General features: G+C 35.4%; 2 protein-coding genes across 2 annotated transcripts in view; one reads left to right on the forward strand and one right to left on the reverse strand.

Moving 5' to 3' along the window:
* Positions 1–26,697, forward strand: part of TAF4B (TATA-box binding protein associated factor 4b) — a 126,009-nt gene that overhangs the window by 46,989 nt on the left and 52,323 nt on the right. Inside the window, exons 10-11 of the mRNA XM_041726875.1 lie at positions 17,817–17,986; positions 21,963–22,093. Of these exons, the coding sequence (XP_041582809.1) occupies positions 17,817–17,986; positions 21,963–22,093 (301 nt within the window). The remainder of the gene's footprint in view (positions 1–17,816; positions 17,987–21,962; positions 22,094–26,697) is intronic.
* Positions 17,118–17,590, reverse strand: LOC121474063 (small nuclear ribonucleoprotein E). Its single transcript, XM_041726879.1, has one exon. It carries the CDS (start codon positions 17,557–17,559, stop codon positions 17,281–17,283), a length of 279 nt encoding a protein of 92 aa, XP_041582813.1. The 5' UTR covers positions 17,560–17,590; the 3' UTR covers positions 17,118–17,280.

Consider the following 26,697-nt stretch of genomic DNA (forward strand, 5'->3'; position numbering starts at 1 on the left):
CAGGATCGCGCTCTGGGTCAAAGGCAGGCGCCAAACCGCTGCGCCACCCAGGGATCCCTAGTTTTCTTTCTTTTTAAAAAATATTTTAGTATTTTTAAAAATATTTATCTGAGAGAGACAGCATGGGTGGGTGAGGGGCAGAGGGAGAAGAAGAGACAGTTTTAAGCAGTGTCCATACTGAGTGCAGAGCCCAATGCAGGGCTTGATCTCAAGACCCTAAGATCATGACCTGAGCTGAAACCAAGAGTTGGATACTTGACCAGGTGCCGCTCTTTTTTTTTTTTAAGGTAAGCTCCATGCCCAATGTGGAGCTTGAACTCAGCCCCAAGATCAAGAGTCATATGCTGTACCAACCGAATCAGAAAGGCCCCCTGATCTGTAGTTTACTTACAGTATTTTTGTCTGGTTTTGGTATTATGGTAATGCTGGCCTCATAGAATGAGTTAGGAGGTATCTTCTCCACTTTAGTTTTTTGGAAAAGTTTTAAAAGATTTGATATTAGCTCTGCTCTAAATGTTTGGTATAATTCACAGCGAAACCATCAGGTCCAGAGCTGTTATTTGTTGGGAGATTTTTTTTTTTTTTTGGTTACTCATTCAGTCTCCTCAGTTAATTATTGATCTATTTAGATTTTCTTTGTGATTAAGTCTTGGTAGGTTTTGTGTTTCTAAGAATTTGTCCATTTCATCTAGGTTATTTTGTTTTTTTTTTCATATAATTTTCTTACTACTCTCTAATAATGATAAGTGTAAACTTTAGATCTTAGATTGTTTTTAGCTTTAGACTTTCCCTGGGCATGTCTGGTGACTTTCTAATTTCCTCCATATATGCAGTTGCCTTTGAATGTCCTAATCTTTCATATCTGGCTCCCGAAAGAGGAAAATGAGGGGATGGGGAAAAATGGGACTGACCCTCTTTAAATGCCTTGGAAGGCACCTTGGCTAGAGGGTGAGGGCCTTGTAACAGAGGGATAAGTTGCAGCAACTATGGCAACCCACCTCTTACTCTGTACCTCTGAGATCAGAAGCAAAAATCAGTGATCTGAGTACATACTCCTTATATTTGGAGGACAATTTCCCTGCATGCGCACACACACACAAACACATACATCCTCCTTGCCACAAGCTGGGGCAGACTGCTCTAATGCATGTGCATAGCTGTCTGCCTCAGGGCTGGAGCCTGGGGGATGGGTAGCGCTTGCCAAAACTAACAGCTGAAATTGACCAAAAACCTGCTTTATCTTCTAAGCCTTCCCCTGGAAGTTGGAAACATTTAAAAGATTCAGAAGTTCCAAAATTGTTAACCAGACAGATTGCTGATGCTCTTCTACTGTCTCCCAGAATCCTTCTCAGAGTGCTCTTCATAAGCTTTTTGCTTGGCTTCCTTGACTTTTCTTTTGTAGAACTTCAATGTTCAGTGCCTTGAATGAAAAATCATCTCACAATGTCCAATCTGGTTCTTTGTGCTGCAGTTCTTTTATAGGATCATGGCCCACACCCTGAACATTGGCAGCCTCAGAAGCCTTGAGCTGTAACTCTGTCTCTCCATCATCATGAGATTGCCTAATGCTTTCTTGGCTTTCTTACTTAGTAGCTGCCTTCTCCATGGTTTCGTAGTGTCTTGTTCACATCCAGAATTTGCACATGCCAACATGGAGAAAATTAGGTTTCCATTGGTGAGGTTCTCTTTTCTTGGGACTGTGGCTCCATAATACCTGGTTTCCTCAGCACTGCTCTGCTTTCAAACAAACTTTAAAAAAATGTTCTGGTTTTGTTAGTTTTTCTTAATCAGAACAATTGTCTGTTATAAGTGATAGTCTACAACTAAGCAGAAGTTGTAATGTAATTCTTTATACTTTTGTGTATTGCCAGTATTTATTGGAGTTAGTGTTTTCAGTACACTGGTATATTTTGATGAACACAAGTTCTTGTTGTGTTTTTAAAAAATAAAGTAGTTGTATTTAGCAATGTCTTATGTAAATTGCTTATAATATCTTTCTTGGTATTAAAAGATAATCTCCTTTATAGTGTTCTAAAAGCTTTGAGATTTTACTTTTTTATTTAAATCATGGTCCAACAGGGTTTAATTTGGGTTTTGTTTTTTCTTATAATGTAGAGTAGGGATCCTAATTCATCTTTCCCACATGTATAATCATTTGTTCCAGCAGCATTAATGAAGACTCTGCCTTTCCCTCAGTCATCTGTAGCATCTCCTACATCATATCTAGGGTCTTTTCTAGGCTAGTTTTTTGTTTATCTTTTCATCCCTATATTAACTTATTGGTTAATTTGTTTATTTCCAGAAGCATGCTTCTAAATTTACTATAGCTTCAGAGTAAATTTTAAATCTGTTAAGGCATCTCCTTTACCTACTTCTCCTCACTTCACTTTCATACCCTACCTTTCCACTCTTCTTGATTTTCTTGGCTATTTGTGGGATTTTGTTGTTCCATATAAATTTAAGTACTAGTTTAAATTCCACCAAAAATGACTATTGAAATTTGAATTAGCATTACATTGAGTCCATTGCCCTTAAGCTGATTTCTTTATAATTTTCAGTCTTTTATCTATAAATATGATTTATATCTTCATTTATGCATGCCTTCTTTAATATCTTTTAATAAAGTAATAAATTTTATCTATACAGGTTGTACACAATTTGCTATATTTATCTGTTGGGTTTATTCCTAGGTACCTTTTTATTGCTGTTATAAATATTTTTGATAATTGCCTTTGTTGTTCCTACTATATAGAAATGCACTTTGCTTTTTTAAAATCCTATGTCAATTGCCTTCTGATAATTTTTAGATTACTTTAGGTTATTTATATAAGACAATATGTCAGGAGTGATAGAATTATGGGTTGACTTTTTTTTTTCTCTTTTGCTTTCAGCACTTTAAAAATGTCATTCCATGGTTTTCTGGTATCCGTGTATATGTTCACTTTGAAAAGTAAAACATATAAGGAAAAGTCACCCTGAGAGTTAAACTACAACAAAACAGCAGCACATTTGAAACCCCGGTGACTTCAAACATTGGATGATCAAATATTCAATATAAAAATGTTTGAAATAAAATGTGGAATCACAGAAGGAGCAGGGAACAATTTTCTATTAAAAAATGAATACAATCATTTGAAAAAGGACATTTAGAAGTGAAAAATGTAGGGGCATCTGAGTGACTCAATCAACTGAGCATCTGACTCTTGATTTTCACTCAGGTCATGATCTCAGAGTCTTGAGATCAAGCCCTGTGTCAGGCTCCATGTTGTGTGTGGAGCCTGCTTAGCATTCTCTCTTTCTCTCTCTTCTCCGCTGCTCACCTGCATGTGCTCTCTTTCATAAATAAATAAATAAATAAATAAATAAATAAATAAATAAATAATTTCTCAACTTAAAACCTCATTGGATGGGTAAATCTGATTAGACCTAAGGACCTAAATTGAGTTTGCTTTATTCCAGAGAGAATTTGTGACTTTCTCATGGGAACCAGGGTGATTGTTGACTTGTGACCATTTAGTACCTGTTCTAGGGAACCTGACTTAACCCAGTAGTCTCAGATACAATTCCTCCACTTTAACAGAGGTCCAAGAACTAGTGCCAGCCACAGGCATCTGCCCCTCAGGCAGTTCTACCTTTAGAGTGTGGTTATTGCTTATTTTTACTGACAGTTTTTTTTGACAACTTCTGTGCACCCAACACTGGAATGAAAATGTCTTATCCTGGTCTAGTTAGACTGCCATGTAATTTCTCCACAGTAAATCTAGTCCACTTAGTGCCTGAAGCAAAAATGTCACCATTAGTATTTTCTCTGGGAAATTTCTAGCATATTACTTTTGCTCATTTATCTGTTGAGTGCTTATTGCTTTCTACACATATATATTTTTTGGAGAGTAATTCTTTGTTGTATGTTATATTTTGTTGTATGTTATAAATATTCTCCTAATTTTGAAGTGGTAACTTTGTTTTTAGCATCTTTTTGTTTTAGAAGACTTCAAATCACAGTATTAGATTTATCACTCTCATGCCTATGGCTTTTGAATTTCACTGTAGTCTAAAAAATCCTTCTTCATTCAGAGTCCATAATGATGTGCTTCCATATTTTCTTGTAAGATATCTATATACACACATCATATATTTACATATATCTTTACATCTTCAATAATACTTTATTTTATTTTTGTAAATGTCTGTAGCAGATATTAGCTTTTTCCCAGTTGGGATGCTTGTCTCAATGGTAGTTTCTAAAGAATCCATTATCCTTACTTTTTCTCGTTTGAGATGTCACCTTTATCTTGTAGTAAATTATTATTTATACAAGGGTTCATTTGTAGAATTTCATTTTAGTGCTGTGTTTTTATTTCTTTGTTAATATTTTTATATTTTCAATTATTATACCTTCATTATTTTTTATCTGGTGGAGTAAATCCTATGTTTTTATTCCTTTTTTATCAGAGGTGTTTCCACTTTACCTTTGTTATTTTTCTACTAAACATGAATTTTAGAATGAGCAGGGCAGTTCTATGAAAATTTTGTATTGAGGTTATATGAATAGGTTGATTTAGGAGAGAATTGACTTTTTAATGGTATAAATCATCTTGAACCTATGTTAGGTTCAACAAACTATTAGAATTCAGTAAGGTCGTAGATAATAGAAATACTTTAAAAAAAAAAAACAGTGGCATACACAAATGGAAGATTCTCTCACATTCAGGAAAACTAAAAGTAAGCAGATCATTGCAGGTATAACATTCCATAGGGTAAGGGACCCAGGCTTGTTGTTCACTTTCCTTTTGTTCTTCAGACGCATAATCATGTTCTTACTGTACAGTTTTTAGATAATGATATTCCCTGGACATTCTGTCCTCCAGTCTTCATTTGGCTTGGTCCTTTTTATTTTAGTTTAAAGGTGATCTCTCTAATTAGGGAGTCTCTGCGTAGAGGCAACCACTGTAAAGTAGCTTTTCAGTCACACCTGCTGTCTTGAGGCACTCATCTGAAAGTATCCTGTTTTTTTGTTTACTGTTCCTTTGGTTTCCCACTCCTTTTTAAATCTCTGAGAGTTTACAATAACTTTTGTTTGCCGTCCTCTACCTAGTGTTTAGAACAAGGCCTAGTTCATAATAAGTATTCAAATATTTGCTGAAATAATGAATTTTTAAAAAGAGAAAAGAAGGGTCTATAATCATAGCTATTTTTTAAGAGTCCTTTTATTTTTGCAGTAAGATACATTTTTCATTTTGTATAATCCTTTATACTAATTTTGGCCATATGTGGTTTATGCATATCTTTTTTGAAGCGATGGCTTTTTTAGCTTAAGTTTGGGTTTTCTTGGATACTAAATATCAGTGTCACTTCAGTTGTTAAAGTGAAGCTTAAAATAGACTCTTAATGTTGACTCTTGTTAAATAAGAGGAGGTAATAGTATATGCCATTAGATCTTGTCTTGACTTAACTGGATGAGGCTTAATGACAAAGTGTTATCTACCAATTTCTTTCAAAACTACTTGTTTAACTGAAAAAAATTTTTTTGTTCATGACTTTTTCCACTGAGAGAATTATATTTTCTACTCTGCTTGTCAGTACACCTGGGATGAATAAGGGAAGCTATATAGTACTTAAACACCAGAGGGTGCCAGAGATTCATGTTTTATTCTTCATATTTCAGGATCAGAAGTAACAAATATTACAGTACCTTTGCATGTTTGTATAGTTAACATCATTTAAACTCACTGGCTATTTAATGATAATAAGGAATTATTGTTTTTTTAAGATGATAATGCTTTAAAAAGTTTTAAAGAGCTTTTATTTTTACAGAGAAATAATGAAGTGTGGATGAGTAATGCATATATATTACTTCTGCTAGTTACAGTATTTTAACAGCTAGAGTTTAGTGTGATTTTTTTAAAGTTTTATTTATTTATTTTTTTAATAATAAATTTATTTTTTTATTGGTGTTCAATTTGCCAACATACAGAATAACACCCAGTGCTCATCCCGTCAAGTGTCCCCCTCAGTGCCCGTCACCCACTCACCCCCACCCCCCGCCCTCCTCCCCTTCCACCACCCCTAGTTCGTTTCCCAGAGTTAGGAGTCTTTATGTTCTGTCTCCCTTTCTGATATTTCCTACCCATTTCTTCTCCCTTCCCTTCTATTCCCTTTCACTATTATTTATATTCCCCAAATGAATGAGAACATACAATGTTTGTCCTTCTCCGATTGATTATAAGTTTTATTTAAAACACGCTGTTCAAAAATAATGTAGGACAAGATTACATGCTATTGCCATAGATGATATTACTACATTAACTTTAATGTCCTTTATTTCATATTGCAGGAATCAGATTCTATAGTGTTGATTAAACATGTGTTCACCTTGCTGCATATGTAATGGTTTCATCATATGTTTATTAGCCTGCTTATCCTTATGTGTACAAATATATCAATAATATATTGTCATATAATATATGACATAATATATATGGTTAATCTTTCCAGAGCAGGGACTTACACAGAAAACAGCGTCTAGTGACATAAACAAAACAAAACAAAAAGCAAAAAAACCCTCTTATCTTGGAAAGATAAAGGAGAGAGAGAAGAAGCATCAGTGTGAGCTATGCCTATTAGCTCTAAATCTAGGATTAAAATTCAACAAAACATTCTTCTTGGAGGAGTTGCCTTAAGCTAGATCTTGATAGAAATTAAGTTCTTAAAATTGTTCACAGGGAAACTATATAAATGAACACTTGGGAGATGATCGTGAAGTCTTTCAAAGTTCTAGCTAGATTTTCTCATAGTAAAATGCTGTTTAGGAAAAAATTATGTTTATACTTAGATGCAGAAGAAGTGGAAAGAAAAGATAGTAGATATTAGAGGTAGATACACCATGAAGCAAAGGTTGAAGTTACATGGGCAGGAGATAGGGCATATCTCATTTATGTCATGGGCATCTTCCAAAAAGATCAGAGCCAAAAGACAGTGATAAAAGTAGGGTATCATTTACAATAAAACTTTCTTAATAGTATTAATAATTCAATTGAAAATATATAAATAGGGAGGTAGGTGAGGGGATGTGGTAAGTGGGTGATGGGCACTTGATGGGATGGGTATTAGATGTTGGCAAATTGAACTTAAAAAATTAAAAATTAAAAAAGATATATAAATATAGGAAAAGGGTTGTAGATGTTTTCAAAACAATTTATAAGTAAATAATTACTAGCATAGTACAGATCAACAAATTGAAAACTACCTAGGAAATTCATTGAAATTGTTGAGTTGGGGGCTTATCCAGAATGAACTCTCTGGATACTGAACCTTGGCAGAAATCTGTATTTTTTAAAATCCTCATCGTATTTCTGATTTCATTATAGGCTAGAGATTGTAAGTATGGGACAGCAGGTTCCAAAATGTGATCTACAAAAGATAGTTTTGAAATGCAGACTTTTTCAGGGAGTTTGTAAGATTAAAACAGTTTTAATAATGATGATGTTGATGTTGTCATTTGCCTGATTTGGTATATTATTTGAATGATGGTTCAAAAGCCACAATGGCAAAACTGCTGGCACTTTAGCATTAGTTAAGGCAGAGGCACCAAACTATACTAGTAGCCATTTATTCTTTACCCTCAGACACTCAGAGTAAATGAAAAGAAGCTAATTTTGTTTTTTTTAATGGTTTTAATGAGGCAGCGAACATTATTATTTTCACTAAGTCTCTACTCTGAAGTACACACATTTTTAATATTCTGTGTGACAAAATGGGAAACTTGCATAAAGCTCTTCTGCATGCCAAAGTCTCATGATTGTCTTAAGGACAAGTGTTTGTGCTTGTGTTTCCCTTTTTTTTTTTTTTTAAGATTTTATTTATTTATTTATTTATTTATTTTTAGAGAGAGAGTGAGCACATAGTGGGGAGGGGCAGAGGAAGAGGGAGAGAAGCAGACTCCCCGTGGGGTGCTGCAGATGGGGGGTGCTCTATCCTATGAAATCCCCACCCCTGCAAAAATCATGACCTAAGTCAAAATCAAGAGTTGGACACTTAACCAACTGAGCTACCCAGGTACTCCACCTGTGTTTCAGTTGTGAGCTAAACCACTTTTTTCATGGAGTACCATTTTTACTTGGAAGAACAAAGAACAACCGGAAAACAAACTGTGATTATTTAGACTTGGGAATTTGACATTCTTGTGAAAATGAAAAAAGTGAGCCTGTCACTTCAGGGAAAACAACTGACAGCATTTTTTGCCAGTGATAAAGTTTGAGCTTTTCAAGCAAAAGTTAAAAATTTGGAAAACTTGTATCCACTACCATGAGCATAATATCTTCCTAATACTTAGATTTTCCGATTAGATTGGTGCAGTTACTAACTTGTGATTTAGGATTATGTGTAGTAGTCTAAATTTGGAAGATCTCTATAACTCAATGTACCAATACTTTTCAAATCACTAATACGTGATGTTACAAAATCATTCATCAGATCCATTCCAAGTGAAGAGAATCAATGGATATTAAAGAGATTAGAAAATAGTAAACAATGCCACCTTTTTGAGTAATTATTTTTAAATTTTGTTATTGTTGGTTTTCATTAAAATATTTGTTAATAATATGTAAGGGTTTTATTATTTTTAATTAATATTCATTTTTAAAAAGATTTTATTTAAAATTTTATTTTATTTAAGTTAATTAATTAACATTTAGTGTATTCTTACTTTCAGAGGTAGAGTTCAGTGATTCATCAGTTGCATATAACACCCAGTATTCATTATATCACCAGCCCTCCTTAATGCCTATCACCCAATTACCCCATCTCCCTCCCCGCAACCCCCCCCCCCCCTTGAAGCCAGCTTTCAACTAGCCTCTCATTTATGGGAGTTAGAACCCTGCTCCTTTCTATATGAGGATGTTCCTAGGAAATCTCTGTATTGAACTCGAAGACACAAGACTTCAGGGAATGCAACTTTCACTTGTCTCTCACAACTTCTATCAGGCATCTAGCTTGTTTCTGATTGTTCAATACAGCACTTTCCATGGAAACTCCTCACATAGAGTTGAGCTACTTTGTAATTCTTATAGGACAGAGGCTAGTTGAAAGTTGGCTTCAAAGCTTACTTACTTCTGAGAGTTGAGCAAAGGTACTGTCCCTCACAGCTCCACACTCCACCCCAGCAACCCTCAATTTGTTCCTTATAGTTAAGAATCTCATATGGTTTGTCTCCTTCTCTGATTTCATCTTATTTTATTTTTCCCTCACTTCACCTATGATCGTCTGTTTTGTTTCTTAAATTCCATATATGAGTGAAATCATATGATAATTGTTTTTCTCTGATTGACTATTTCACTTAGCATAATACCTTCAGTTCCATCCACATTATTGCAAATGGTAAGATTTCATTTTTTTGATGGCTGGGTAATATTCCATTGTATTAAAAAGATTTTGTTTTTAAGTAATTTCTATACCCAACATGGGGCTTGAACTCATAACCCCAAGATCAAGAGTCACATGCTCCACTGACTGAGCCAGTCAGGTGCCCCTAAATACTCATTTTTATTTCTAATAAAGTCCTGGTTTCTAATACAGTTTTCATTCAAAATCATGTAACAGGTACAGTTTTTACCTCCATCAATAAAGAGTAGAGATGTAGAGATGAGTAGAGATGTAAAGAAATTCGTTCAAGATCATCCTTTTAATAATTGACAGAGCAGGGACGCCTGGATGGCTCAGTGGTTGAGCGTCTGCCTTTGGCTCAGGGTGTGATCCCAGGGTCTGTGATCAAGTTCCGCATCAGGCTCCTTTTGGGGAGCCTGCTTCTCCCTCTGCCTATGTCTCTGCCTCTGTGTGTTTGTGTGTGTGTCATGAATAAGTAAATAAAACCTTTTTTAAAAATGTACCAAATTCTTATTTAAAAAAATAGTAATTGGGTAGCCCCGGTGGTGCAGCGGTTTAGCGCCACCTGCAGCCCAGGGCATGATCCTGGAGACCCTGGATCAAGTCCCACGTCAGGCTCTCTGCATGGAGCCTGCTTCTCCCTCTGCCTTTGTCTCTGCGTCTCTCTCTCTGTCTCTATGAGTAAATAAATAAAATCTTTAAAAAAAATAAATAAAAAATAATAATTGACAGAGTAGGGACTAAAACCTTGGTCCCTGCTTCTCCCTCTGCCTTTGTCTCTGCGTCTCTCTCTCTGTCTCTATGAGTAAATAAATAAAATCTTTAAAAAAAATAAATAAAAAATAATAATTGACAGAGTAGGGACTAAAACCTTGGTCTCGTGCTGTAGAATTGGTGCTCTTAATTTTCATGACTCAGTATTTTTCAAGTGTGGTCCACAGAGTGTTTGTCTCCGTCAGCTAAGTATGTTTAAGCAAAGATTCCAGGTTTGTGGTCTCCAGCCTAGTCCCACTGAATGCGTATCACAGGTACTATGCAGGTGTGTATTTGAATGCAAGACTTGTATTTTAAATATAGTCCCAGGCAGTTCTTAAAATCACTAAAGTTTGGGAAATCCTGCAGTATGTTATGCTACATTTGAGCCAAAAGAGGAAAGACAAAGGGAATTTCCTATGAGAAAAATAACTTCACAAAGGCATGGAAGGAGGAATAAACAGGGTGTTGTGTGAGTTTATGTGATTATAATTGAGGGTTTACCATAGAGTATTGAAGTCAAAGTTGTTTTACCAGGGATTAATAATCTAAAGGAAGAATTTAATCTTCTTAAAATAAATTTAAAAAAAAAAAATAAATAAAAAAAAAAATAAATTTTTTTATGCTTTCTAAACAAATTATTTATTTATTAAACCAGGTAATACTACATTTTGTACAATACTGAAAGGAAGAAAAGATATGCAGTGGAAAAACAAAGTTCTCCTTTGCGTCTTTTTCCCTCTGCTACCCAGGATCTCATTGTAGGGCCAAGTGTTGTTAGCAGTTTCTTGTGTATCTTTCTAGATGTAATCTTCTCAACACAGATGGTAGCATACAATACATAATGTTTTACATTTTGTTTTTTACAACTTAATAGTAGTCTGAGATTGTTCTCTGTTATTGTATAATCATTGTGATTTGAGATTTTTAACAAAATTACATAATGGTGGATAGTTAGGATATTTCCAGGGTTTTGTACTAGGAAAACAAAGCCACATTGGGTATCATTTCACATAATATCTACGAAGAAGAGCTTACTCATTTTAAATTATCAGATAATATCAAATGACTCCATGGAAGTTAGATTTACAAATTACATTGAGCAGCAAAGCTTATTATAATAGCATATTTTCACATGTTCTGGTGAACATTAATAAGTTTTTGCAGTCTAACAGGTGAAAATTCTATTTTATATTTCTCTTATGAATAAAACAGAACATTTTTTTAAGAACAGTCTTATTTTTTTTTTAAGATTTTTATTTATTTATTTATTTATTTATTTATTTATTTATTTATTTATTTATTCATAGAGACACAGAGAGAGAGAGAGGCAGAGACACAGGCAGAGGGGGAAGCAGGCTCCATTGCAGGGAGCCCGACGTGGGACTCGACCCCTGGTCTCCAGGATCACACCCCAGGCTGCAGGCGGCACTAAACCGCTGCGCCACGGGGGCTGCCCACAACATCTTATTTTTGAGTCATTTTAAAATTTTAAGTGAAAATTCATGCGCTTTGTCCATTTTTCCATTGGATCATGTGTTTTTTTTCTTAGTTATTTGTAGAACTCTTTCTATATTAAACTAATTCCTTTTCCATATGAATTACTTCCTTGAATCTTCTGTCCAAAATGTAAGGACTGCTATTGCCTTTGTTTTACTGACAATGCAGGTCTAGAAAGATTATTTTGCTTTATTTTCATAGATAATAATTGGTGGTCAGGATTGCACCATAGGCAGTTTGATTCATCATTTTTACCCTCTGTTCTTCTAAGTACATTGCAACAGATAATAGCATGTGTTCTGAACACATGGAAATTCCTCAATTATTTACCATTTATATACTACTGTGCTAGGAATAATAGAGATGAAGATGATATCTTTATTAATTTAATATATTTATTGAATATAATCAATAAAATAAGTCTAGTTGGAATTTAAGAGAAACTTAATGGAAGACAGAGTAAAACCTACCATAACAGACACAACATGCTCTCAGAAGTTGAAAATTTGTAGCAATTGGACAAATGCTTTAAAAGTATAAAAACAGAAAGAAAAAAAAAGCATGAAAAGAAAAATGTAAAAACAAACCAGTATTTCTAAATTAGGCATTTGAAACAGAACTGGGCTATAGCTCAAGTTACGGAAAGACATTAGAGCCAGAGTTTGAAGATGAGAACTGGAAAGGGGGAATGGCCTGACCAAAGGCCAGAATCAGTAGGAGCTGTGTGATAATGAGTAATGGGAGAGAAGAGTGCTAAGTTAAGGCCATTACCTGGAAAACCTTGAACATCAGATTAAGTTCTTGGAAACAAAAGAGGTTTGGAATAGGAAAATAATATGATTCCCTGTACTTTAGAAGAATCGGTCTGGGACTGTTCAGACCTTAAGAGGGTGGAGGAGATTTAAGAAGTTAGACATAAGCAGTGGACAGCTTTATCAAAAGCTAAAATCAGTTTTAGAAGCCAGAATGCAAGACATTAATGATAAATTGGGTAATGCTTTTTGAATTTTTACACAGTAACTTATTATACCTCACAGAATCTTGAATTGGAAAGCTTTATAAGGCATTATTAAATTTCCTTTTTATCTTTTAAAAATAAAACAGATTATTTTGCACAGTATCTTCCTCAAAAGACACTGCATTAGACCAGAAGACTTGAAGATGTAGTTTGGGGGCTCTCATTTTCTTCTCCTTTAGAAATAAAACCAACCTAGAATCACAATTATGCTTCAACATCAAAGCCTTTAATACTGTCCTGACCTATCTTAGCCTTATTGATATTGCTGCTATCGCACTGTGTTGACTTTCCTTCAGTCTGCCTCCTTTCTTAGAGGAAATTTTAAGTGGCTTGGGTGCTATATATTGTGTCACCTTTTCCTCTTCCCTCAGTAGGGGTCTTCGTCTATTCCTGTTGCCCTTTGTAACCATAGCAACTGACAGCTGTACTAGAGGGAGCTGTGTTCAGCTTAGGGCAAAATAGGAGGAGGGAAGGAAGGAAAGAACAAATCTTATTGGGCAGTTAGTTCCTTCCTTATTTCAGAGAAGGGCTACAAGAAGAGTCTTAAAAACATGGGACTATCTCATTGATGAATTCTGTTCAATTTTAGTACTATGCTAAGTGCTGGTAGTAAGTATGCTTGATACTGGTCTCTTCAGCCTGTGTGCGAGATCTCAACAGGGCTTATGCAGGAACCCTCCTATGGAACCAAGTTGCAGTTTATAAGGCCTATGTACCTGACACACTGAGATTGTAACTATGTGTGTAAAGCTATTTTTCACATATCTTAAACAATTCTGATTTTCTTTTTAAGGGAATATTGGGGTTATATGTCTAAACTTCATATTTTTTATTTCCAGTTATCTTTTCCTGAATATTTATTTACTATTTTTAAAATATCATTAATAATTTTGATCAGGTAATCCATGTATATAGTACAACATTCAAAAGGTAAAAAAGAATACACTATGGTATCCCACTTCCCTATTTCCCTCTCTGGAGGAGAATTTTTCATGTATCTTTCCAGAGATATGTTATGCCCATATGCATGCATGCATGTGTGTGTATCTTTTTTTTTCCCCCAAAGGACAGTCTCTTTTCTACCTCATTTTTTTCCTACTTCTAGTACACCTTGGCAATTGTTCTATATCAGATCAAAGAGAGCTGCCTCATTCTTTTAAGTAACTGAGAAGGACCTTAGAAAGCACCTAATCTGAGTTACCCATTTTTTAAAGGAAAAATTTGAATCCTAAGGACGTTAAGTAAATAACTGGTTAGGTTTCTGTTTTGGAATAAACTGGCTCTGCATTGATATATAGGTGACTTTTTTCTTTTTTTTGGATAAGTTTTGTTTGCAAAGCAGGTTAAGTTTATAGCAAAATTGATTGGAAGATACAGAGTCCCTCCTAAACGCACACATGCATAGCCTCTCTCATTATCAACATCCCCCACCGGAGTGATCCATTTGTTACGGTTGACAGACTTGCACTGACAAGTCATTAAGCCTCAAAGCCTGTGGCTTACAGTTTGCTACTGGTGTAGTACATTCTATGGGTTTTAACAAATGTGTAATGAAGGGCATCTGGGTAGCTCAGTTGGTTAAGCATCCACCTGTTGGTTTTGGCTCAGGTCATGACCTCAGGATTGTGAGATCTAGTCCTGTATCAGGCTCCATACTCAGCAGAGACTCTGCTTCCCCTCTCCATCTCCCTATGCCCCTCCCCCTGCTGCTGCTGCTGCTGCTGCTTCTTCTTCTTCTTCTTCTTCTTCTTCTTCTTCTTCTCTCTCTCTCAAATATTTTTTTAAAAAACCAAACGTATAATGATGTGTATCCAACAGCATAGTATCCTACTGAGAAGTTACATTGCCCTAAAAATTCTCTCTGTTCTGTCTATTCATCCCTCCTTCCCTGCCAATTCCTGGCAACCATTGGTCTTTTTTTTTTTTTTTTTAAGATTTTTTTTTTTAATTTATTCAGAGAGACAGAGAGAGAGAGAGGCAGAGTCAGGCGGAGGGAGAAGCAGGCTCCACACAGGGAGCCCGATGTGGGACTCAATCCTGGGTCTCCAGGATCAGGCCCTGGGCTGAAGGCGGCACTAAACTGCTGAGCCACCCGGGCTGCCCACCATTGGTCTTTGTACTGTCTCCATAGTGTGCCTTTTCCTGAATGCCATGTAGTTGGAATCATACAGTATGTAACATTTTCAGATTACTTCTTTCATTTAATAATTTGCATTTAAGTTCCCCTCTGTGTCTTTTCATGGTGTGGACATCTCAGTTCTTCTTAGCACTCAGTAGTACTTCATTGTTTGGATGTACCACCGTTGATATATACGCTCAGCTACTAACAGACATCTTGATTGTTTCCACGTTTTTTCAGTTTTGTCAATTATCTCTGGACCTGCTCTAAACATCTGTGTGCAAGTTTTTGTGTGGACATTAATTTCTAGGTCTTTTGAGTAAATACCAATGAATGTGGTTGCTGGACTGTACAGTACAAGTATGTTTAGTTCTCTAAGAAACTGCCAAATTGTCTTCCAAAGTAGCTGTACCGTTTTTGCATTACTACCAGCAGTGAACAAGAGTTCCTTTTGCTCCACATCCTCATCAGCATTTGATGTTGTCAGTATTTGGGATTTTGACCTTTCTAATAGGTGTATGTATAGTGGTTTCTCATTTTATTTTGTATTTCTCTGATGACAAGGATGTGGGACATCTTTTCATATGCTTATTTGCCATCTGTACATCTTCTTTGATGAGGCATCTATTAGGTCTTTGGCCCGTTTTTTTAATTGGTTGGTTTGTTTTCTTATTGTTGGATTTAAGAATTCTTCATATATTGTGGATAACAGTCCTTTATCTGATGTCTTTTACGATATTTCCTCCTAGTCTATGGCTTGTCTTTTCATTCTCTTGTGATACTTGGTGGATTTTTTTTTGGGGGGGGGGGGTTAAACTAATCTCTGCCCCGAACATAGGACTCCAACTCAACCCCAAGATCAGGAGTCACATGCTCTACCAACTCAGCCCGCCAGGCACCCTTGAGACATGTTTTTTTTAATATTTTTTTATTCAGACCTTTTATTTTTTTACTTGGATCTTAGTCCATCTTTGGGTTTATGGTTTTTACCATTCTTACACTTCAGATGTTTACATGTTTAGATGTTTCTGGAAATACTTTATGTAGGTGGTAAAATGATTCTTAGAACCATTTTAGGCATCCATACTTCTGACAATACCTCTGTGACATTTGATAAGGTGGAGTCCAATCATTTTGATATACTTTGTTTATATTGCATGTTTTATTTGGTTTGAAATACTAAATTTAAATTTTTTTCTTTTTCCCTTTGTAAAGACCTTTAAATGTTAGGCTTTTAAATCTGCTGTTCAGGTCATAAGATCATTGTTCTATCTCTTTACTTTCAACTGCTGTGTCTAGCTCCTCCTTTCTTTTACTTAGGTTTTTGTTTTGTTTTATTTTGTGGTTTGGGGCGGGGGGTTGCTGTTTGTTTGTTTGTTTGTTTGTTTTAATCTCTTATATATGTTTGAGCATGGGCTCTTTCCCCCCTCACCCCTAATGTGTTACTTTTTAAAATGGAACAACAGAGGCCTTCATTTCTTGTGTGCTTGGCAATTATAATTTATTTCCCTTTCTCATGCACAAATGCATTAACACAGGGAGTTTCATAATTTAAATCCATTGACATGAGGCCACATGATATACCATTTGGCTCATACAATAAAGAGAAGCAACATTTTTTTTCATATAATCATGTTTGTGTAAATTATGTTATGCATTGGTAGGTGAGTTATGATCAGTAACATGCTTATGATTACATATGGTGGTAAGGATTCTGTGAGGGAGTTTTCATATTTCTTTTCTCTCTTTCTTCTCTACCCTTAAACATATATACTCTTCTTTGCACTGTAGCCATATAGCAATCCTGTCGGATAAAAACAACTATTTAATTTTGCTGGTACACTGCAAAGAGCTGAAACATATTTTGTGTTTTATATATATGTCATGTTAGTGTGTATGTTTGTGTCCTGTGTAATTTTAGATGTAGACCCTTTGCAGCCATTTGCTTGAGGATGTGGTTTAATGAATTTAATTGGTACAATGGAACACACCAAAAGTCTGCAGCAGAAAATCAAAACTAGTTTTAACCATTTGGTTTCAGAATAGCTAGTCAGGAAAGCTTCTTCTAAAGGATCTTTGTATGGGTAAGGACCTTTCAGGACCAGTGAATTTCTGCTCCTCAGTGGAACAGTAGAGTGTACTAGGGAAATCTGATGGGCTTTTGATCATCTTGGATGAAAACAAAGAAGACTGTTTTCATTTCTTGTCTCTCATTGCAGGGCATTTGTCGATAACTTAGTTTAACCTACAAGTCCCTGTTGGTGTATTCATTTACTAAACTGAAAGATGGAGAGATGAGCACTAGAAGACAAAGTTGCTTCTGATTCATCTCTTTTTTTTTTTTTTAAATAAAAACAATCCCACAGCATTTATTGTCCTCTGGTAAGAACATAAAGGTAATCAAAACAATACGAACAAGGGTTTTAGAACTATATTCCCAACAAAGGACATCTAAAAAAACAAACTACGTGGCCTTCTCAAGAATTTCTCACTTCACTGATCATTCATTCTAGTTGGAGACACTTTGGAGCAGGGTAATATTATCTCCTTTTAGCATGATCCGACCCAGTTGTTTTCTTGACTTTGTTTTAGAATGAATCTCTTCGGCATCATCTAATACAAGGTTCATGTACTCATCAAAACCAATGATACAGCCCTCTATCCGCATGTTTACTTGCTCATAAAGCCACACCTGAATCCGAGATCTATTTTGCAAGTATCTGAAGATGAGGTTGATGGGCTGAACCATCACCTTCTGCACTTTTTGGCCCTGGCCACGGTACGCCATGGTGGAAGCGGACAAAGACCGCACGCTCTCTCCTGATTCATCTCTTGATATTAAATGTATGCTGATGGTTAGACACACCAATTAATTTTTAAAGACTTCAGGGGAAGATAACTATTCTTCAGTTCTCTTGCTTGGATGAATTGAGTAAAATGATATCTTTAGTTATAAGAGGAGATCTATAATTCTTTGTTCTCTTAAATCATTCATATATATGTCACCCACCACTACACCAAAAAGTTATCTTTTCTTTTGCTTAGAGATGAAGATGACATCAATGATGTGACTTCCATGGCAGGAGTCAACCTCAGTGAAGAAAATGCCTGCATCTTAGCAACAAATTCTGAATTGGTTGGCACACTTGTACAATCATGTAAAGATGAACCATTTCTTTTCATTGGAGCTCTGCAAAAGAGAATTTTAGACATTGGTAAGTGCAGACTTAAGATTATTGACCTAAGAGGACGGTCTGTTCCAGGGAAAGTGTTATCAAAAGAGGCAGCCTGAGTTGGTTTTCCTGAAACTCTGGGGCTTAAGTAAGGCTCTGGAAATAATTGGGATTTCATGGGTATTACAGAAAGAAGTATTTCATTTTAAAAACTATTAACATAACAAATCATAACTTATGGTTTCTGGTTTAGATAATAGAAGTTAATATTTTACTTATATTTCTTAGTGGGAGAAAGATGTATATATTTTTCATGCAATGTATATGTGATATACTATTTTTTTCTGTCCTGTTCCTTTCTTAGTTGGACTACACATATTTGTATACATTACAAATTCATGTTTATGAATTCTAGAAACTGCCAAGTACTATGAAATATAGAAATAGTCCCTTTTTCCTTCTCGCAACTCTGAAATTCAAACTCATCCTTACCCTAAAAGAACTAAATTAAAATATCGATTTCTCCCTAGGTCCCCGAGTAGTTACTCAGTAGCTGCAGTATGTAGAAGGAAATGGGAGAGTATGCTCCAGTTTTGTTCTGGAGCCATACAGCTTTTTTGCTGTTGTTTAATACCAAACTTGCAGTAACATGAAAGACTACATTCTTCCCCAATTGACTGAAAAACAAGACAGTTTGAAGAAAGATTATTGCGTGTAAATGATCTAATTTCATGGTCCTAACCCTGGGACTTCTTGGAGTACCTTCTTCATCACTCCTATCAAATTTGAGAGGTCAATACTTGTGACCTTTGAGTATACTTTAGTAAGGATCTTTATATTTTATATTGAAGCCCTAACTCAAAAATGTGAAGGTTTCTGATTTCTGATTTACACCCATAGTATTTTTAAGGACTACAAAGTAGATTACTATTACATATTTGAAATCTGTTTCACAAAATAATAAAATGTTTGAGCTCCTACTATGTACTATACAGATTATCATTTTTTTCCTTTTTTTTTAAGATTTATTTATTTATTCATGAAAGACACAGAGAGACAGAGGCACAGGCAGAGGGAGAAGCAGACTTCTCTCAGAGAGCCCAAAGAGAGAGAGAGAGAGAGAGAGAGAGAGGCGGAGGCACAGGCAGAGGGAGAAGCAGGTTTCTCACAGGGAGCCCGATGCGGGACTCGATCCCGGATCTAGGGATCATGCCCTGAGCCGAAGGCAGATGCCCAACTGCTGAGCCACCCAGGCGTCCTTTTTTTTTTTTCCATTTCTGATGTAACTTGGGTATCTGTTACCGTTCTTTTTAAGATTTATTTATTTGAGAGCACATGCAAGTGAGAGTGTGTGGAGAGGGTCAGAGAGAGAATCTCAAGCCGACTGTACTGAGCCCAACAATGGGGCTTGAGATCATGACCTGAGCCAAAATCAGTTGTTGGACAGTCAATGGACTGAGCCCCCCAGGAGTCCCTCAGTTATCTTTCTTTTTTTTTTATGAAAAACTAAAATTTACAAGCAGTCCAAAAGAATAGGAATTCAGAGGAGCTGATGATAAAATATTTGCTGTTTGTTTGCATTTTGTTTGACTTTTCTCCCAGCACTTCCCTCTTCACTCCTTTGCCTTCTTTCCTCCATCTCTCTCTTATTGTCTTTCAGTTTCTTCTTTGCATATGTATTGTGTACTATACAGGAGCCAGTTCCTTAATTTTGGAACAAGCATGATACTTTCCTGTGATGGTTTGAAAAACTCCTGGTATTGACTCAATGTAACCATATAATTATCTAGAGTTTTGGTAGAGTAGAAGTAGATACTTAACTTTTATCAGTTCCCAACCCCCTGACAAATTTTATTTATAGCTTGACTTACACTTTGTTTCTATGATAGGAAAGTTTTTAGCACTAAAAGAACAGTCTGATCATTTAGGACAGAGATGGGCAACTTTTTTCTACAAAGGGCCAGATAGTAAAATGAACCACTTTGTGGATCATGTGGTTTGTGTCACTACTGCTCAACTCCATTATACTGCAAAGGCAGCCATAGAGAATACATAAACGAATAGGCAAGACTCTATTCCTATTAAACTTTATACATAAAAAGATACCAAATTTAGTTTGCCAACCTCTGCTTTCAAGGAGGATTCTGGATGTATCTACTTGGTGTTTTCAGTCCTTAATAATTAAGCACAAACTTATCATTTAATATAATGAAAATTGCAAAACTTCTTCTGAATTACCTGTGCTTTTTAAAAAACAAACTATAGAGTGAATAGAATTATGTATTTCTAAGAATGTTTTCCATTTATAGTAAAATTTCATCTTTACAGAACAGCTCAGAACCAGGACTATTCCTTAATAACAGAAACTATAAATTAACCCAAAGAAATTTGGGGTGAAAATTTTTCTATTTGAATAATATTGGTGGGGATCCCTGGGTGGCTCAGCAGTTTAGTGCCTGACATTGGCTCAGGGCATGATCCTGGAGTCCTAGGATCGAGTCCCGCATCGGGCTCCCTGCATGGAGTCTGCTTCTCCCTCTGCCTGTGTCTCTGCCTCTCTCGCTCTCTTTCTCTCTGTGTGTCTGTCTCGAATGAATGAATGAATGAATGAACGAACGAATAAATAAATTCTCTCATGAATAAATAAATAAATAACTTGTAAAAATCTTTGAATAATATTGGAGAATAAATATGCCAGTGTTCTTCCTTTTTTGCTAATTACCTAAATTAAATTACACAGACGTTCTATAAAATCACATAACAAGCTTAAAAGCGCCAACTAGATTTTATTCATCAGTTGACTTGACTTATAGTGGCCTTCCTCTATCCAGACAGGTCTCTCTTTTCAAGAGAGTTTGCAGCTTTGGGAGGGATGCACGAGGAAGAGTGGGAGAGGAAGGGGACTTCATGTTGGCAGCCAGATCGACTGAATCCACCCTGCTGATCAGTGCAGTGACAGGTGTCACAGCCAGATAGCCCTCACATCCTATAGCCTACACTTTTAAGTTTATCATTCATTATGGAATAATGTCAAAGAATGTATTTAAGATTTGTGGGCTTATAATTAAAGCTTATTTTTGCTATACTGATTCCATTTTGATGAGTATATGAGTATGTTTCAGATGAGAGTGCAAAAGCAAATTGATACGTTTATTTAAAATAAGCACAATAGTACTATTAAAAATCTCATTTAAATTAGATGACACAATTCATTATATCTTTAGATTTAGGTCTCTGTTGATACAGGTGGTTTTACTGAGCTGAGGAATTACTATTTAAATACTGATAAGGTTGCTTTATAAATGAGCTTCTGCCTTTGGGTATGTGGCCCAAGTTGTTTTCTTGAGTCTTTCTTCCTAGTTAACTGAAAGAAGAGTAGAAGTTTGGTTTATCTATGGAGGGAGATACAGTGAAATAGAACTTATTAAAATGAATGAGTGAAATGATGAAGCTTTGACCCCATTTCAACTTGTAAATTAATTACCAGGTCAATTTATCAGAACATGAGTTAGTGCAAAATAAGCATGATTGGTAATGGACAAAAGGAGTGTAGGCATGTCTTGTAAGACAAGGCAGTAGCAGACCCACAGTCTCAATTCATTGAAATAAATGTCATAAATTGTTAACAGTGTCAAACAGGGCAAAATGTAATTTTCTATTTTTTTTAATTACTAAAATTAACAGAATACGGCACTAATTTCTGCAGTTACCATTTTCCTCCCTGAACACTAGACTTGATTTGTGTTCTTATTAACTTTGTCCTATAAATGACCTTGCAAGGAGAATGATTCTAGAGGCTAAGTGAAACAATGTCTATATTTTCTGAGGCTTCAGGCTAGGTTTTATTAATGTAATGTCTAAGATCTTTGAAGTTGTGACTTTACCAGGAAAATCATAATCTCCAAACCTTTATTCATAATGGGTATGACTTCCAGGGGGAACAGAATACCTGCTGTGCTAATTATTTCAATTATCAGCCACTACTAAAACACGTAATGGATTTTCTCTGCTTCTACAGGTAAAAAGCATGACATTACAGAACTTAACTCTGATGCTGTGAACTTGATCTCCCATGCAACACAGGAGCGATTACGAGGCCTTCTAGAAAAACTGACTACAATTGCTCAGCATCGAATGACAACTTACAAGGTAAAGGAAATCGTTAAAGAAGTACAAACTCTTTCTTCTTTGTCATGTTAAAGGTAGTTTTTTGGTATGGATTCATATTTGAAGTATATGTTTAAAGGAAATGGTTGAGACATAGTCCATATTGGTAGACAAGAGTTTCACTCCTAATTTGCCTGATTTAGATATGCTTACATGACAAAATTAACATAGAGTTTAGAATTGTACCCAAAGGTTCTGTGTCAGCGTAGATTGAGATACGCATCTGTTCTGCCTGAGACTTCTATAGCTTTTGATTGGAAAGGAGAATATATTAGAATAGAATGTTGGATAGCTTTGTTCTCTTCAGTGCTCTGTACTATGCTAGCATTGTTGTCCTTTTTAATAAATTAAATAATTGTATTGAGTGCTAATGGTGGGGCTGCTCATTATCATTATTGGCTGCTTTTTAAACAAATTAAATGCAAGGATAGCCTGTCTTGTCTCTAGTAGTATGAACCAAATCACTTGCCATCATTAAGATGAAAGCACTTGATTTATCTGTCTTTCTGTATTATGGTTTTAGTGGAGAGCGAATTTATTAGGTGATGAAAAAGAAAAAGATAACCTTTCCCCCCTATACCAAGAAATGTTGATAGCTAGATCAAATATTGTGCAGTGTGGTATGTGGATAACCTTATAATGTTTTGAGTTTGTGAGAGTGGTCATTGTCACGATGTCCTAGCCATAGGTTAAAAGGAACTCAAGGAAATAGCAGCTACTGTATCACTCATAAGTTCCCTGGAAGAATCATTCTATTTTCTCTCCTTTCTGCTTTATTTTGAACTTTGGAAGAACTATTGATAGTTGCTTATAGGTCTTCACTTGTATAAATCTTCATAAGAATATGCAGGACCAACTTAAAAATAAAAAAAATAAAAATAAAAATAAAAAAAAAAAAATAGGGATCCCTGGGTGGCGCAGCGGTTTGGCGCCTGCCTTTGGCCCGGGGCGCGATCCTGGAGATCCGGGATCGAGTCCCACGTCGGGCTCCCGGTGCATGGAGCCTGCTTCTCCCTCTGCCTGTGTCTCTGCCTCTCTCTCTCACTGTGTTCCTATCATAAATAAATAAAAATAAAAAAAAAATAAAAAAAAAAAAATAAAAAATAAAAAATAAAATAAAATAAAAAAAATAAAAAAAATAAAAATAAGTGATCATCAGGAGAAAAAGCTTTGGGGGAAAAACAGTATCAATAGTTCTTTTTGTGTGTTTTCAGAAAGAGTCCATTTCTTCTAGGTCCTGTTTTGTTAGCATATAGTTGTTTATAGTGTTTTCTTCAAAAATCTTTTTACTTCTGTAAGATCAGCAGTAATGATCCCACTTTCATTTTTTACTTCAGTTCCTTAAAGTATAAAAGTAGGTTACTGATTTGAGATCTGCCTTTTTTAATGTAAGCATTTACTGCTATAAATTTCCCTCTGAGCACTGCTTTCACTGCATTCTGTAAGTTTTGGTACATGTGTTTTTGTTTTCATTTATTTCTAAGTATTTTCTAATTTCCTTTGAGATTTCTTTGATCCTTTGGTTGTTTGAAAGTATGTTGTTTAGTTTCCACATATTTGTGAAATTTCCAATTTCTCTTTTATTGTTGATTTCTAGCTTCATTCCATATGGGCAGAGTAGATTCTTTTGTGATTTGATCAATTTAAATTTATATAGGCTTGTTTTGTGGCCTAATGTATGATCTCAGAGAATGTTCAACGTACACTTAAGCAGAATCTGTATTCTGCTATTGTTAATTGGAATAAAAGTTCATAAAAGTCTCGTAGATCTAGTTGGGTTATAATGTTAGGTCCTCTATTTCCTTCTTGATCTTCTGTCTAGAAGAGATTGAAGACGTTTGACCTGTTGTTGTAGAACTATTTCTCTTTTTAGTTCTCTCAATGTTCACTTCATATGTTTGGGGGTGCTGTTGTCTGGTATGTATATCTTCTTGGTGAATTGACTCTTGTCAATATATCATGCCCTTGCTTATCTCTCTCTTTTAAAGATTTATTTCTTTAAGAGATAGTGTGTGCCAGTGTCAGAGGAAAAGCAGAGGGAAGGAGAAGGAAACAATCTCAAGCAGACTTTCCGCTTAGCACAGAGCCCACCACAGGGCTCCATTACATGACCCTGAGATCATGACTGGAGTGGTAATCAAGAGTTGGACATTTAACCAACTGAGCTACCCAGGCGCCCTTGTGTATCTCTATCTCTTTTAACAATTTGACTTAAAGTTTATTTTACCTGATATTAATGTAGCCATTTCTATTTTCCTTGATTGTTTGCATGAATTTTTTTTTCTATCCTTCACTTCCAGTTTATTCATGACTTTTCATCCAAAGTGAATCTCTTGTAGACTTGTAGTTGATCAAGTCTTTTGTGCATTCTGTTAGTCTCTACCTTTTGAGTGGGCAGCTTAATCCATTTACATGTAAAGTGATTATTGATAAGGGGAAAGTGCTATTTCACCATTTTTCTATATGCTTTGTAGCTTTTCTCCCCCCGCCCCACTTCTGTTATTACTGCCTTTTTGGTTTCATTTTTATTGTTGTTACATACTATTTGGGTCCCCTTCTCATTTCCTTTTGTATATACTTTTTTAGATATTTTATTGGTGGTTACTTTGGGGATTACAATTAACACCCTAAATTTGTAATAATCTAGTTTGACTCAAAATCAGTTTGCCTTCAGTATTGGGATATGGAGAAATTTTTTTTTTAACTTTTTACTGTAACTTTTTAAAAGTCTTTCAAATTTTTCAAACCTGAATTCTCCTCTATTTCTACCTCAATTGCCATGTATTTTCAAAGATAAATGAGTGAACTTTTATTTACAATGGGCAGTTTCTATATAAAATGTAACTGTACAATTTAGTATGAAAGAGAATTTTTCCAAGTAGGGTTTACTATTGTGAGTGTCATTCAAGTCTCTATTGTGTGTTCCAGCCTTCAGATGGAATTCTTCTGTTGTATATCAATAGCATATGTTCTAAGGATTTAGTTGCCCTAGGCAAAATGATATATAGTATCTACCCCACCTGGAACCTCAGTAACTTAACTTAAAGCTAACACTTCCTTAACTTTTTTGTCTGTACACTGCCTATCCTGATTGATTTTCCCCAGTCTGCCTTTCCCCACACTCATTCCATAATACAGTTAATACCACTGTCTGAATTTGTAGCTACATTATTATCCTTCTTTAAACAAATAAATAATCATTTAGTTATATTTGGATATAGTTCAAAATTATACTTATTTTGTGGGCTTTGATATTATAATAATCATTGTGTCACAAATTTAGCCCTGTCCTTATATTTTAGTTCATCCCTGATAGGATTTATTTTTGTCTGTACAGTGTGGGAAATTTTACCCCATGAATTTCGCAAAAGCGAGCTTACTTTTATTAAAAGCAAAATTCCATCATCTCTTTCCATTTGACATCCATTTACTTTTGGTAATCTTTCACATGTTTATATATAATTATCTAATTAATCATAGTCCATAAACTGAGATTTAAGTAAAGAAGTAGAAAGTGACACGTGTGATACAAAGCTTTTGATCTAGTGCCAGGTGTTTTCCCACTGAAGGTATATTACAGTCTTCTTCTGCACACCAGTGGCTATAGAGAAGCTTCAGTGTTTCTTTTTTCTTTTTAAGATTGCTTTATTTTAGAGAGAGAGCATGTATTCACACACACATGCATGCAAGCTGGCAGGTGAAAGGGATAAAGAGAGAGAGAATCCTCAAGCAGACTCCCCACTGAGTGTGGAACCTCTCTCGGGGCTCAATCCCAGGACCCTGAGATCATGACCTGAGCCAAAATCAAGAGACAGGTGCTCAACTGACTGAGCAACCTAGGTGTCCCGTCAGTGTTTTCTAGTTGAAAGGGGCTGTAATGCTTTCTTTAGATGGGATTTGCTTGATTTGCTTTGTTATCATTTGGTCTGACTCCTTACATTTTCATTGTTAAACCATTCTATTTAGTGGTGCATAAAGACTTCAAGTTAGGCCAGCTTGGTAGAGAGGAAACAATGTTTTAAGATTGGAGTTACTGTTTAAATAAGGTTGGGGAATCAACAGGAATAGGGGAGGCACTCATTTGTTTAACGTCTGTAAGAATAAAGGAAAGATGCATTAAGCCAGATACATTTGTATCCCAAGTTGGGAGAAGAAGAGATTTTAGCACAGGGATGAGATTGGGTTAAATTTTAGAAAGTCTGTGCCCCTTTTTAATTTAGTATTTGTTGTCCTTTTAAAATTAAATTCTGTCAGTAAACTATCTCCAGAGTATCTGAGCACAAAAATGGTAGAGATGAAGTATTTAAGAAACCACTGGTTATTATGTTTATGCCTCATGGTTGGTCGATAATGTATTCCATATTCTATCTTATATTATTTAACTTTAAAAGCATCTGAGAATTCATTTTGTATTAAACATGAACTAAAATAAGTAGCACTAATACATCCTTGTTCGTTATACTACGTAATACTCTTTTGATCTAGTTAAATACCAACAATAAAAATTTAATTTAGAAGGAATCTCGGGCATATGAAATCTCTTGGTCCCAGTTAATTGAATCAGCCATAAGCATGGGATAAAACAA

This window comes from Vulpes lagopus, chromosome 1, assembly GCF_018345385.1.
Source record: "Vulpes lagopus strain Blue_001 chromosome 1, ASM1834538v1, whole genome shotgun sequence".
In the NCBI taxonomy this organism is placed as follows: domain Eukaryota; kingdom Metazoa; phylum Chordata; class Mammalia; order Carnivora; family Canidae; genus Vulpes; species Vulpes lagopus.